Source organism: Aphelocoma coerulescens, chromosome 3 (assembly GCF_041296385.1).
Source record: "Aphelocoma coerulescens isolate FSJ_1873_10779 chromosome 3, UR_Acoe_1.0, whole genome shotgun sequence".
Classification (NCBI taxonomy): Eukaryota; Metazoa; Chordata; class Aves; order Passeriformes; family Corvidae; genus Aphelocoma; species Aphelocoma coerulescens.
In genome coordinates this window covers 113,467,729-113,482,895 of record NC_091016.1, presented here as the reverse complement: position 1 = coordinate 113,482,895, position 15,167 = coordinate 113,467,729, and the positions used below count along the sequence as shown (strand labels likewise).

At 46.0% G+C, this 15,167-nt stretch overlaps 1 protein-coding gene across 3 annotated transcripts; it reads right to left on the bottom strand.

Annotated features, from left to right (window-relative positions):
• Positions 1 to 6,812: 6,812 nt before the first annotated feature.
• On the bottom strand, positions 6,813 to 12,882 carry MYCN (MYCN proto-oncogene, bHLH transcription factor). Of its 3 annotated transcripts, none has more exons than XM_069011617.1 (3): positions 12,725 to 12,882; positions 9,531 to 10,348; positions 6,813 to 8,328 (listed from the first exon to the last, which is right to left on the bottom strand). In XM_069011617.1, exons 2-3 carry the CDS (start codon positions 10,240 to 10,242, stop codon positions 7,727 to 7,729), a joined length of 1,314 nt encoding a protein of 437 aa, XP_068867718.1. In that variant the 5' UTR covers positions 10,243 to 10,348; positions 12,725 to 12,882; the 3' UTR covers positions 6,813 to 7,726. The 3 variants fall into 3 exon arrangements, with proteins under 3 accessions (XP_068867718.1, XP_068867717.1, XP_068867719.1); XM_069011616.1 differs by lacking the exon at positions 12,725 to 12,882 and adding an exon at positions 11,847 to 12,218; XM_069011618.1 differs by lacking the exon at positions 12,725 to 12,882 and adding an exon at positions 11,231 to 11,826 and having other exon boundaries at positions 6,813 to 8,325.
• Between the last annotated feature and the right edge of the window lie 2,285 nt (positions 12,883 to 15,167).

Sequence of the window (15,167 nt, the reverse complement as noted above, 5' to 3'; positions counted from 1 at the left end):
CTAGATATCAAGCTTTCAGTTAGATATCTACAGATATCCAGATTTAGGTATCTTAAACCAAACCCCACATTAGACATCTGCAATGTTGGTTCCTGTATCAGGGTTTCTCCATAATCCACACCAAAAATGAGCACTTCCAGGGTGAGATTAATTTGTGTCATTTTAAATAGTCACTTAACAATGAAATTAATTGTGCACTAAAAAGACCTGTTTTCCTTATTGACCAAAAGGAGTTTATATTTGGTCAGATGAATCCCCCTTGCCTCCTGCAGGGCTACTTAGCTAAAGGGAGCAAAAGAAAAGACAATTAATCAGACCAGCATGAGAATGTTTAAAGGCTGAAGATAATAAAAATTATTTCAATATATTACATCATTACATAGCTTCAATTAGCAGCATATGTTTGAAGAAAGTGTCATAAAGATATGGCTTCACAACACAGCACTTCACAACTGTCGCTGTTGTAGCAAGAACGGTGAAAAACGATGCAAGTCCAGGTTCGGGTTCAATGGCCAAAAGTGGCTATATTTAATTATATAAATCAGCTTATATAGTGGCATAGCATCATTGGGTGCTTGACCATCCACCTCTCAGAGTGATTGGCTGAACGGTATAACACCCATTTCCAAAATATTTTTCCCAGTGTGGAAAACAAAGACACAAACAGCCTGCACCTGTGAAATAGTTTACAAATTCTCAAACCATTTCCCAGCTAGTTTGCGTGAGAAAGGAGACTTTCACAGGCAGCTGTAGAAAGCTAAAAATCTCTCTGCTAGCTTTTTAGTATCCACGCACAACCAATATTATCTTGTACACCTGAGAAGTAGGGATTGTGGTTTACTCAGGCTTGTTTGGCCTGAAGTAGAGTTTTTAGAGAAATGTTTGTAATCATAATTATTGAGGATATGATTCACGATCTTTGCCTTGGAACCATGACCAAAACTAACAATTGTAGGAGAAAATGAGAAATAGGAAGCCCTCAGAACCACAGCTTGCAGTACATTTCTGATGACCATGCTTCTAGGTAAAACTGAATATGTTTGCTTTCCTGTTAGATTTTGTTTTACTAAGAATTTTCTAACTCTTAATTAGGAGTACATGCAATTCTAAGGGGATCAACCAAACATGCTCCAATTTCTTGTAGAGGAAGAATGTCAAGCATGAGCCTCTAAATATCTCTTAAAAAATAAAAAATCACTTTCAGGGAGAGGGTGTTATATGTCACCACTCTCATTTCAGCACATGATTTAGTAATCTAAGTATTATCTTCTAGCTCTATAGGACCAAATTCTGAGGGTGACTGAGCACTGAAACAGTGCAATTTCCTTTCGGTGACATTGTTCCTTTCTGGACATTTGCTTCAAAAAAACTGAAGTGCCAAATTGCTTCAAAAAGAATAGAGTGTCAAATGTAATGACAATTCTATAATACAGAGATAATTTCTCTACTAAAAAGCAAATTCATAACAATATTTCAGGGATATTTTAACATTGATCTTAGGAATTTAAAAGAAGAAATTACTAAGTGGTTTTAAGAATGTTTTATGAGGATTTGTAGGTATTAGCCGACATTGAACTGTGTGTATGATATTAGATAGTTCCTTCATCTCCTACACCATGAATTGCAATATTAATTAGATATTGGAATTAAATTGATTACAATATTAATTCCAATGTACTTTTTATTAAGTCTGTATCATACTGAAGAAGCAAGATTTTGCCTAAATGCAATTGCTATGTATTACAGAAGAAAAATGCTATTTGTATACAGATACTAAAAATATCCATCCAGATAATATTCTAATTATACTGATTTGTTCTGTGAGGAAGTGAAATCATTGAATGCTAAAACACTACGTGTTTATTTTTGATGGTGTTAGGAAGCAAAATGGAGATAAAGTGCCATTGAAATATTTTATTTAATTGCAACTAAAATGACTATACCAATTAAATTAACTATCCTACATTCATGCACCATTTTATTCTAAGTAACAAATCTATTAGCCTGCAGTTTTCTCCAAATCATTGCTTCAAATTTCATGTGGTAAGTAAGATCAGCTACAGATCAAGTAACTTGATGGTACCCAGCAGCAATAAAGCAGCCCTTAACACAGTTCCCATAATCACCCCTTTCATGCTGTGATCACTCTTTCCTCAAGGTACAGAGCAGTGCTTGGGCCCCCGTTCCAGGTAAAGCCCAATGCAGATGCTCTGGACTGTGCTCTGGGAAGAGTTTGCATCTCTCTGCTGGCTATATAAGGAGAATTAGGAAGCTAAGCAGCTAGGTGCTTAAAACTCTGTAATGCTTGTAAAGCTTGTAGATTAGAAGGTGAAACTAGACAGATGTAGACAACATGACTCATCCTACCCCTAATATAAAACTAAGCTATATGTAGCTGTTAGACAAGACTCTTGTTATAGCTTTATGATTGATACAACCACTCACAGAGACAATCTAACCTTGGCTTCAGACAGATAACATAGAAGACAGTTCCTTTCCCTAAATGCATGCAGTATAGAAGATAGAAAGCAGATAGAAAGCCACAAACACTTAAAGCAGACAAATGAGGTTGGGAAATTGGGAGCACAGAATAAGAAAAATTAAATAATCTTATTTTACTGTAAAATGAAAATGTCTCCACTTACCGAAATCGTATCAGATGGAAACACTATATGATGGCAAATGATATAGCTTACAAATAGAGCAGCTGTAATAGCATAAGTGGAGCCTAACAATGATTATGCATAAGAAATGTAACAATCAGTAACAAATAATTCAGTTATAAATCTGATAAATTTTAAGTCTGATAAGTCTACACACTCATCTGTTTCACCATGGAATTAAAAAATACTTGCCATTAATTATAATTACACTGTAGGTACTTCTTTTAAAAAAACTTCTGCATTATTTGTGTCATACTGTGATCCTAAATACAGGAAACAAAATGTCTTCGTTTGCTTTTTCTTCAAAGGGCCAAGTGGACAGCCTTGTAACTTACTCAGTTAAAATATACACTAGGCTTTATTTAGCAGGGCTCATGGATCAACACTTACGGAATCCCTTGTGTGCACACAGCATGTCTCTAAATCCCTACATACAGCACACATACAAGGAATCTCCATTGTTCAGACATCAAGAATTCATTTTATCTTCTCTGTGTTGACTGTTTCGCAAAAATATCAATAACCCCATCGAGAGAAGGATCTGGCCAGTAAAGGCACAAAGCTGGATGAGAATTGCAGATCTGCAGGCAGCAGGAATTATCACGTCATACTACCCAGCAGCAAAACACCTGGTTTACTGTGGCCAAGCCTCATTGCGGGGCCAGCACAAGCAGATAGGTAGCAAAAAACTACTGTAGGGTAGCAAATTGGACAGGTAGTCCAGCAGACCACAGGCTCTGAATTCAGGCTTGTCAATGCTCCAGGAGCAGCCAAAAGTGCTGAGGCAAAACCCATTATGTTGGCTTTACAATCAGCTGCTCTTCCACATTTTGCACCATTGCTTTCCTCCAAGATTTCTGGAAGTGCTCTGTATCTGCTGTTCCTAATGAAATCCTGCTTAGTTTAAAGGAGTTGCTGTGACACCTCAAATCCCTTTAAGTTTGATGGCTTTGGGTTCCTGAGAGAAGAGACAGGGAACAGGAAAGGGAAACAGGAAACGGACACAAAAAGAAGAAAGTAACCCAGGTATAAATCATGTATCATTTGGCAATTGTACATTAAAAATTCATTAATTACCACAAAATTAATATTTTAAATAAAATGACATCTGATTTAAACCAGCCAGAAGCCAGGAAATTCAAGCTTAAGAATGTCACCCATTTGAAGTCATTTTATTCTAGCTTGGTTTATCAGTATGCTTCCCAGGAGCAAAGTGTAAATTATGTACTTCATGATCTCTCAAGGAGTCCTGCCAAGACCTGGTGATAAGTTGCTACAACAGCAGCTTGGGGTTTGAGAAATGCACTTTCCTTAGCACTCATGGCAACAGGTGACCAAGTGGTAATGACACCATTAACACATTTCACCTTTTTAAGGTCTCCCACTGGTGGTTTTACTTATACTAGTTTATGGAGGAATCATTTCACTTTGGTGTTACAAGTCCCCTGTGTTCTTAGTGGTATTTTTAAGAAAATAAACAGAAAGGGGGAAAGAGAGCATCCTCTGGGATATGTAATTTTGGAGAAAACCACCATCAGCAGATTCTGTCTTGTATGAAAAAGAACTTGGGATTTTTTATAGCAGATCCAATAAGACTGAGATCAACTTAATTCAGTTTCCCCTTCAGGAATCAGCAATATCTGCTTTGTAATAAGCAGCTATTAGGTACTTGCCACATCTGATTCTCCAGACAGATATGTTTGCATTTGTTATGCAGATGTAGGTATGTATTAAAAAAAGGGAAAAAAAAGGCAGTAGTGTCTCAATTAATTATTTGATTGAGTCCTTGTGGACTCCCCATTCTTGCAAAAGGATCTTTTGTTATGGCTGTGGCTATGTTTCTGTGTCTTTCTCCAAGTAGCCTTCTGGCTACTGTACTGATTCTTCAGAAAATATTATATTACACAATTAATTGCTTACTTCTTCTTTTCAAAAGCTATCTTTCCTACAACTCTCAATTATTTTTATCATGTAAATATAAATCTTCTATTTAGCAACTGTAACTTTATTAACATTCTACAACTGAGATTTTTTTTACCAGAAATATTTGTCCTTGACAACTTTGCTGCCTACAGCAGTGATATGAAAACAAAACTATTAACTCCTTGAAGCTGTTTAAAGGAAGAAAAAAAAAGACAATGTAAAAGTACTGCTAGTACAGCACAGAGCCGCAAAGAGTACAGTATATGGGAGCATTATGAGGCCAGATTCTGTCTCCGTGGACATCAGCTGGATGTTTATCACTGAATTCTAAAGAATCAGACCAAGACTCCCACATTATATAGCAAGAAATAGAGGTTTTCAGATGGGATTTGTGTTGAATATCCAAACAAATCTGAATATTTGACACCTTATTATACCCTAAATTCTTGGTTACCACAAGACAAGACAGAACTAGGTTGTCTTGAGAAAGAAGTAATTGCTGTCTTCAACTTCCTAATAGGAGGTTACAGGCAAGGTGGAACCACTCTTCCAGGAGGTTAAACATAAAAAGACAGGAGGCAATGGACAAGGGTTGCAACAAGGAAAGTTCCAGATAGTATGAAAATTTTTATCAGTCATGGTAGTCAAAAAACACATGTCCCAAGAGGTTGTAGAATCTCAATCTTTTAAGATATTCAAGCCTTGGTTGCATGACCCTGAGCAACCTGATCTGACCCAGAGTCTGCTCTGAGTGGAGGAAATTTGAACCAAATTTCTCCACTAGTGTGAAGGGGAAGAAGGGGAAGAGGAAGGGACTTTCTTTCTTCAAGAAGACTCATTTAACTTGTACCTTGTTTGAAAACAGTACAACAAGAGTTCAACAGAAATTGCTAAAAAAAAAGGGGGGTTAAAATTGTTTTAGCTAGTAAATTTAATGTACACTGTGATTGTCCAGACCAATTGTCTCTACTTAGGCTGTCTTTTACTGTTTTATTACTGTAGTTGGAAAGTGGAAGAAGCATCTCAAGGGAACCAAAACAAAGATTCTATATAAGGAACAACAGTGGTTGAATCTGAATTTAGATCTTAAGTCTATTCAGGCCATTTCTTCAAATGCTTGTGTAGGCCTAGCTGAATCCAGTGTTACAGCAATTTGTGCCTGTTGAAGATCTGGAATTTACTGCACTGAACTACGTACAGTTGTTGGTGGTCATGGCAGAGAAGCTGCCTGGGGCCCAAGAACACACGGGTTATGAATGCATCAGCAATCCGTAAGGATGGACATATGCCACATCCATTCTAGGGGGGCTATTTTGCCCCCAAGCTGCTTTTCCTCATGGCAAATACAGGGTTTCTGTACCTCCATCACCAAACAAGCTACTTCTTTCGTGGCTAAAGCAGGGGCAGATGTCCCAAACAAACTTCTTGCAAGTGGATCCTGAAAGTACTTACTAGCCATTTGGTCATTAATTCTTATTTTCCAGATTCAGTGTGAGGAAAGACAATATCAAAAATACCTGTACAGACTAGAAATAAAACAACTACCTGGTCTCAGTGTCTTTAATACAATGAGCAAACAGATTTCACAGAGTTGAACATCTTGCTCCTGTCACACCAAATGCCACCTCCTGAGACAACCAAGTCCCATGTTCATCTGATGCACACTTCACGGTTCTGTATCTTCCCTGAGCTTTTTAATTTTACTAATTTAACACAAGTAGTAACAAACAGGACCTTCAACTACAAACAAGAACATTAATTCTCTGATGCAATGATGGACAGCTTTAAGCCTTTAAGATCTTTGTTTACTACAAATATTTAAATTTTCTGTGCTTCGGCACATCTACCTCCATCATTTACTTCACCTGTGTGCCACAGAGGCCAGTCCCTTAGCAGAAGTTTGCCAGCTGTGTTTCTGGTCCCTCACAATTCTCTGGGTACAGTGGATGAGGAGTCTTTGCAAGACACAGGAATCATTCCATTAATTGTGGTTCATCCGGTCCCCTGGGATGATCATGACAACGCAAGTATGACGTAACACGAAAATACTTCTTACTACAATTATTTTTTAACCAGAAAGAGAAATGTCCTGCCCAACTGACCTTTGTAAAGTGTCACCTGTAGTCTGAGAGTTGAAGTGCCCAGGGTATGGGACCACGCTTTTTGTATTTCATCAACATTGCAAAGTTAAAGATTTTATTTAAAAGAAAAATAGTAAATGGCACATCATGTAATTGCTATTTATTTTCATAAACATGAGGTATTTCAAAGTGCTATAAGACGCAGCACTAAATGTACATCATTGGAAGAAATTAAACACAGAACTTTGCAGTTACCCAGTTCTATGCACCAAACATTAACAAATACATTAACTGGAAGAAACAGGCTAGGAAAAGGCATATATAGTAAATTTCTTTACAAAAGTTTCTTAGTTCAAAAAAGTGATAAAGTAATATCTACTCAAAACTTTCACAACTCATTTTCATACGAAAATATAAGTATCAAATTTAGTTATGTATCAGCATCATACTAAAGTATACAGGCAATGTAAGAATTAGTACAGTACATAACAGAGATTAACAATATATTTGTATACAAAAACATGCTCCTCAAACATTGAGGTATTACAGTACTTAGGTATGAACTTCCAGTCTAATACTGGTAGCAAAAGCCACCTCTCATAACCCAAGACATGTACAAAAGGCAAGTGTGTAGATGGTATTTACAGAAATTCCCACAGGGGTACAAAATGCGAACCCCTAAAGTAACATCTGTTAGAACATAAGCACCATAAAACTTAGGAATGAACATTTTAAAACCCAACTAGATGTCATCAGCAGCTCCAAATGCTCACAACACTTTAAAAAAAAAAAAATCCCCACCATCTACAGTTCTTAAGAAGGAAAAACAAAGGCAGTCTATTGTTGTTTGGTAGTCTTGCAATAAACTCCTTGCAAGAACATCCATTTGCTCCGTACCCGGATAATATAGTCTGTCGATTACTTCAGGGACTGGATTGAAATTAAAACCAACATTCTTAACGTCAAAAAACACAAGTTTTTATAAAGAATCAAAAATGTGCAAAGTGGCAATGACTGTCCTGGTCAGCCAAAAAAAAAAAACCAAAACAAAAAAAAACTTCAGCAAGTCCGCTTGTAATCTATTTTCTTTAGCAACTGTTCTTGTCTGGCTTGCAACTTTTCCTTTTCTAGCAGTAACTTCTGCTCCTCTGCCTGAAGAGAATGAACATACTCAGTGGCTTTTTTCAAGATCACAACTTTTGCAGCTTTCTCATTTTTAACCAGTTCTGGAACATGGTCCCTTAATGTGAGGAAACTTGACCGTAGATCATTACGTCGTTGACGCTCCAGGATATTATGGTTGCGTCGGCGTTCACTGTCCTCTGAATCAGAGTTTCGGGGACTTGAACTCTTAGGCTTTGGTTGGATCATGGGTTTTACTGGACGGGGCACCTCGATTTTTAACTTTTTCTGCGGTGGAGCCTCTTCAGTCTCCACAAATGGAGAAGGAGCGGCATAATTATGCTGCTGGTGAATTGGGGCACAACGCTTTAAAATCAGTCCATTCTGCTGTGTCCTGACTGATGAAAAAGTGGTATTTTTAGGACGCACTGTAATAGTAAGGGTGGTAACAGACTTGTTGGTGGAGGAGCGCCTTTTCTCCACTGTAACAACATCTATTTCTTCTTCTTCATCCTCTTCCTCCTCATCTTCATCATCTTCTGGTAATAAAGGACAGAAAACAAAACAGATGTTATTCTCCCTGAAAATACTCTGACCAAGTATCAGTATTAACTGACAAAATACATCCGGTAAAAGCAGTAATGAAATAACTGATGGCAAAAACAGGGTGTGCCCACAATCTGCAGTCAGATACAGATCTGTAAAAGTATGTAATACACATGAAATGAGCAAAGAACAGGGATTTCTGAAAGCTTCATAAGTTTAATAAGATGGGGTTTTTTTAAACACATCTAATTTTCAGTCGAAATGGGGCTACCACCCACAAAATCGCAGAGGCAGAAAAGAATTTTTAGACAGAATGTATGTAGTTTGAATGGAATCGTCGAGCTGCAGCACAAAAGGCAAGCACAGATCCACAACACAGTCCCTGCTTGGTAGAAAAGCAGCCGGAAAACGAAACAATCGCTGGGTTTGTTCTGAGGCAGAAGGTGAAGCCGCTCTAGCCGGGGACCCTTTAAGCCGGCGCTTGGTGCACTGCCAAGAAGACAGCTGTTGGAAGTGCTTCCTCACCCAAAGCTGTCAAACCAGACATTAAAGGGACAGCAGGCTCTGAAACCCGGGACGGATCACCAAGTTTGTGGCGGTGGTCATACGGACCAGCTCATCTACACACGCCAAACCGCGGTTCAGCCCAAGTGGACTTCTCTGCGTGCGCCCACAGGGGATGTCTCGAGCACTTTGGGCTCTCTCAGTACAAGCGCTGTTCTAAGGGGTCACTAGCCTGCCTCCAGCCTGCCCGGAGAGCGCCCAAGGGGACACGCACGCGGTCATTCCCCATGAACCCCGTCCCCAGGGTGACGGTGGCAGCCGCGCGGCATGCCCCCAAGCCCCCCCAAATCCCGCGCTGCCCCCAATCCCCCGTGCCCCACGGCGGCAGGAGACTGTCAGGGGGCCCGGACGGTGCCCAGCACCATGCAGCCCCTCCGGGCCGGAGCTGCTGCCCGGTGAAGGCTCCGGCCCCACCGCAGCCAGCACGGGGCGAGGGGCGGGCGGGCGGCTGCCGCCGAGCCGTGCCCGCCACCCCCGCGGGGCCCCGCGCTGAGCCGCGCCTGCTGCCGCCTACCGGCCGCCCCGCGCCCCGCCCGGCCCGGCCCGCTCCGCGGCGCAGCCGCCCCCGCCCGCCCCCGGGGCAGCTGGCGGGGGGCCCGCAGCCGCCACCCCCGTCCCCACCCCCGCTTACCCGAGTCGCTGAGCGTGTCGTCCCCGGAGGAGCTGCTGCTGCTGCTGCTGCTGGCCCGGCTGTCCCCGGCGGGGCGCGGCGGGCGACCGCCCCGCGGAGCCCCTCCGCCCGCCGCCGGCGTCTCTCGCTTGTTGACGGGGAAGGGGAAGACCACGGCCGGGTCCACGCACTCGGGCACGGCGCCGGCCAGCTCCGCGCGGGCGCTGGCGGCGTTGGGGCTGCCCGTGGCCCCCGGGGGCGGCGGCGGCGCGGCGGGCGCCTTGCTCTGCAGCTTCTCGCTCACCGCCCGCTCCAGCTTCTCGCGCGCGGAGAAGCCGCTCCACATGCAGTCCTGGATAATGATGGAGTTGAGATTGTTCATCACGCCGGGGCCCGTCTCGAAGAAGTCACCTCCGTCTACGCCGCCCCACAGGTCGGCCTCGGGGGGCAGCAGGAGCAGCTCGGATGCCCAGTCCACGGGGTCGGTGGGGCGGCAGCCCCACAGTGCCGCCCCTCCCCACGGCACCGGCACCCCCCCTGGAGGGTGCTCCTGGAGCCCGGCCCGGCTGGGAGACAAGGGAGGGGTGGGCAGCAGCTCAAACTTTTTCCAGATGTCCTCGCCGGGGGGAGCGGCGTCCGGTCCGCACAAGTAAAAATCATCTTCGTCCGGGTAGAAACAGGGCTGCAAAGAGTCAAACTCGAGGTCTGGGTTTTTACTGACCATTCCTGGCATTACGGGTCTCTTTTTCCTGATCCCTCAGTCGGGCAATAGTTTCAAACACAGGTTTTATGGGTATTTCCACCAAGGGGAAGAAGAGAGGTTCTCCCAGGACCTGAAACTAAACCAAAAAAAAAAAAAAAAAAGAACAAAACAACAAAACCACAATTAAAATACGAATAAACAGACACGAACGTGACTCTCTTCCTCTAAATGGAAGGAAAAAAAAATTAATAATCCCATCATGAACAGCAAGCAAGCAGAAGCCTTTAGAAAGTTGACCAAAAAAAAAAAAATGCATCTCACACACCTTTCTCCTCCCGACTCAAGATACTGAAATCAAAGCGCTCAGGTAGTGCTCCCCCGTGCAGACCCTGCCCCGCCGCTCCGTGGAGACACAAACCCAGCCTGGACAGTCCGGCGGAGATGCACAGCCTGTGCACATAGCCCTCGCCTGCTCTCCCCAAACCGCTTCAAACGCTCAAAACAGCACAGTAACTGCAGACAGATGCATGGCTTTGATACCGTAATCTCTCCAGAAAGGCTTCTTAATATGCCAGCAAAACTAGAGGAAGTTTACTCCTTTTGTCATCTGAGGAGCAGTGCAAAGGGGAGAGGAGAAGGATGCAAAAAAAAAAGGGGGCGGAGGGGCTCTTTGCAACTTCGCAAATCGCCAGTTCATTCACTCAAAGCGAACCAGCGAAATCCGCACACAACACAAGGGGGGAGGGGGGGGAGGAGGGGAAATCCAGCAGCAACAGAAATTATCAACCTTATGTAATAACCTCACGCACAAAAATGCATTAAAACCACCCCGGCGCCACCAACAAAGCCTCCTGATTTGCCAAGAAGGCACGGGAAGTTTTTCTCCCCCTTTTCCTGCAACAGTGAGGTTGCAAGGACAACAACTCTGCACATTCTGCCACTTCATGCACTCAAACCTCCTGCAAACACACCAGCTCTCCAGCTCTCACCTCCGGCGAGTGCACGCTGCTGCCCTTACCTCGGCCGGACCCCCCACTCACTACCCACGGCCAGTCAACCACAGCCCCATTCCTCCGCCGACAGCTCCGTTGCATCAGACATTAAAAAAAAAAAAAAAAAAAAGGTTTAAAGTCCAAAAAAGCCACTCAGCGTCTCCCTTTAGCTCGGTCAAGGTAATGCGAAGGGAAATCGTTCTGCTGGGTTCACAACAGCTGACGCTGAGACGGAGACCAAAAGGGGGGGGGGGGAGGAAAAATCCCTGAAAAGCCTTATGATGAAACGCCGAGAAACCCGCTCGGCTCGGCTCAGCTGCGCTCCCGCCCCGCCCCCTGAGCGCCTCCAGGACTGTGCATTTTTCTACTCGGGAAATACATTAAACCGTTTAAAATGCAAAGCAGTAAAGAGGCACCTACAAAACACTAGCGATCTCAATGCGACAGCTCCAAACCAAAACACAAATATCATCCAGGATTTTCTTGTGCTCAATGAGAACCCTATTCAGGCTCCGTTCTGTCCCAACGCTGCCCTTCCCGCCCCATCCTTCCCAGTTCGGCAACTCAAACACCATGGGGAATTGGATTTATTTCATTGGGGTTTTGTCCTGCAGCCCAAAGCCTGCAGCTTTCTCTTCTTACCTCCGTGGTGATGGTGGTGGGTGTGCGAGGGGGAGGAGTGGCGGGGGGAAGGGGAGAGGGAAAAAAAAAAAGGCAGCTGATGGTGTCTGTAGCACTTTCCGCGCCCGCCCGCCGGCCGGCCCCTGCGGCCGCCCCGGCCTCCGCATCCACCCTCCGCTCGCAGACAGATGACTGTCACTGCCTAGCTTTGAAGCGGCTGGGTATTATTAACCCCCGCAAAAAGGCATTAAAAAAAATTAAAAAGTGGGTTAAAAAAAAAAAAAAAAACACAGAAAGAAACCTGACACACTCGGGAGGGAGCACTGGAAAACAGCGGGAGAAAGGCGGGAGCGGCGGCCCCGCCCCCACTCCACGCGCGCAGGGCGGGGCCGCGCGTTTGGCGCCAAAAGCCCCGTTCGCTCTTTATCCTCCGGGAGGGCGTTCGGCTGCCGCTACCCTGCCCCGCGCCGGCCCCGCCGCGGCCGCTGGCCCCTGTGCCGCCCCCTCCCCGCGCCACTGCGGCCCCGAGCTCCGGGGAACGTCGCCTCCGGAACGGCTCCTCCCCGCCTCCCGCCGCTGCGACCTCGCGCGCAACCCCCCCCGGGGCAGCTGAAAATAAACAAGGGCCAAGGGAAGTGGCTGGGGCGAGGGAGCCGCTCCGACCCACGGCGCTGTAAAGGATAGGCAGCGCTCGCCTCCCCGCAGGCCGGCGGGGCTCTCACGCCGCCGCGCTGCCGGCAGGGCCCCGTGCGGGCGGCCCCGCGCTCAGCGCTCCGCGCCGCTGCCGGCACCGCGCCCGCCGCGCCCGCGTTCCGCTGCCGACGGCGACACCTTGCGGCCGCGCGGCGCAGCGGCGGCGCTCCCGGCGCCCCCGCGCATTGCCCGGCGGCGGCACCCACCGCTTTCTCGCCTCCTTCCCCGCGGCGCGGGGCCGCGGGACGGGACGGGACGCGCCGGGACGGGACGGGACGGGAGCGCGGCGCTCTCCTCGGCGATGCGCGGCGGCGGGCGCGGGTACGATCCCGATCCCGCCGCCGCTCGGGGCGGTGCCTCCTTGCTCATAGGCTGCAGGTTGAGGCGGGGACTGGGGCGTCGCTCGCAGCAGGCCGGTGGCGGCGGGCGGGCGCTTTGTGTGCGGTGGTGGCGGGGCCGCCTCCCTGTCCCGCCCCGGTGGGGGCGAGCCCGGGCTCTTCAAACCCGGCGGGCGTGGTGGTGGGAGAGAGAGTTGGGCGTCGATGGAAGCGACTGAGGAGGGGGAGGTTGCTCGCGAGAGAGCGCAGTAAACCCTGAGTGAGGCAGGGATGTGCCATGTGTCCCTTCGCCTTGTCCCCTCTGGCAGTTTTGGGCAGGAAGGTCCTGCCTCTCCGTGTGGTGATCCACCCTCGCATCCATGTCACGCTTCACTGCCCAAAACCTGGAGGCTCCAGCAGTCCTTCAGTGTTCTGAGGCGGCCTGGAGAGCCGTCGGAGTGCCGCCGATGTCCCGCAGCCGGCGGTGTCCGAGGCTTGGTGGTGCTGGGCACCGCGGGCAGCTGCGCGGCCGGGATGGCTGCGGGGCTGGCTCACCGGTGGTGGCACCTGCTCTGCGATGGCTCCAGCCAAGCCTTGAGCTGCTGTCAGGCTCTGCTCACCCAGCTCGCCCCTGCCTGCCTTCCCCTCACCATGGAGTTGGCTGGTTGCAGCTATGCTCAGGAGCCTTCGATTGGTCCTGGCTGAGAGCAAAAAAAGGCGCCTGGAAGGTGAACTCTTTGTACCGGAGCTTCCAAGTGAGCACGATTCACGCGGGGGTGCTGAAGGTGACCTTTAGATGCCCTGTTCTGAGTCACAGCTTGGCTGGAGGGAGCCTGTGCAGGAGCGAGCACCATAAAGCAGAGGAGTGCTGGGCCTGCTGCTGTCGGGGTCGCTGCCAGCCCCTGTGGCATCGAGCTGGCCAAGTGTTTGAGGCCAGGTTTGCCTGAATTGTGGTGATTTGGACCCCATTCCTCTACGTCACTTCGGATTCAGGACAGGGGAATTCATTGATTGACAAATGTGCGCTCGGTACTTTGAAGATGTGAAGTCTTACGAAAGCACAGAGATTTATTAATTTTTTTTTGGATGATTTCTCTGGACAAAATAAAAGTGTGGGTGGTTGGGATTTTTTTTTTCCCCTCACATTTCAGTAACCTTCAGCAGGTTGCAGCTTGTGAGGAGACATGAACAGTTAGTATGTGGCTCACAGAATATGTGAACAACTTATTTATACTCATCAATCGATGACCTTTGTGGATTGAAACAATTATATATTATTTTCTCCTTTAATTATTCTTGTCTTCTATCTTTCCTCTGGTGTTTTTATATATGCAAATATTGTTATGTCTATACCTTAGAAATGGATATGGGCTGCTACCTTATTTCCTGTTAATTCATTATAATTTTCACCTAGATTTCCTCAACAGCCTTTTTTCACTTTCCCTTTTTTTATTTTTCCACATGGGAATAAAGCCATCAACTTCTAGGAAAGTTCTACTGTGGTGTGTGATATTTTTTGTAGTACTTGGGGATGAGAACATTAATAAGACCAATCTTTAAAAGTAACTTTCATTGCCAAAAAACATCAAACCAATGAAAAACAACCCCCCCACCCCCCCAAACAGGAAATGGAAAACAGTACAGTGAGAAACATTACTGTGTATGAGCAGTAACTCTGTTTAGGTAAAAAGATTTGTTAAAACCCCAGATCTATTGCTTTGTCTTCTACAGTTGAGAAGGACATGGAAATCTTTGGAAGGACTGCACAAATCTTTGTGATGTTTTGACTGACACTTACCTTGGGCTCTTTTATCAACATTTACTTCTCTTTTTCTGATCTCGTCTGTCCCTGAAATGACATGTATCAAGAAGCCTCAAGGCAAATGAAAATCTGAAATTACTAGTAGTTACTGTAAATTTATTATTATGTTGTTTCACTGGAAAAACTTGGGGATTAAGATGTGCTGATAGTAGAAGTGGGCCCCAATATAAACCAGTTGTGTAGCAAGTATATTAAGGCATTTTAAGAACTCATTATCTGTAAAAGTGGAAAAGTATGTGTAAAAAAGTATATAAAAGTCTGAAGGATGCTTTTGCTTATACAGTAGTTAGAGTCTAAGTGGATCCAGTGGTCTTCAGTGTGGCCTAGCCACGAGCCTGGGAAAGCCCTGTGCTGAAAGCTTGGATGTACATACCTGGACTTAATACACAGGAGACTTACTGATGGTCAGGGCTACTGTCAATCTTCCTATCTGTTGTCATTGATTCATTAAGAAATGCTGTGTGAGGCAAATTTCTCTGGCCACACGCACCTCTCCTTCACCCTCACAGC

What these genes read in the sequence shown, in the direction of transcription:
- MYCN (XM_069011617.1), bottom strand. Translation starts at nt 10,242, where the DNA reads ATGCCAGGAATGGTCAGTAAAAACCCAGACCTCGAGTTTGACTCTTTG. An exon ending in CGACACGCTCAGCGACTCGG is followed by an intron (nt 8,329 to 9,530) that starts GTAAGCGGGGGT and finishes CTTTATTACCAG; the next exon opens with AAGATGATGAAGATGAGGAG.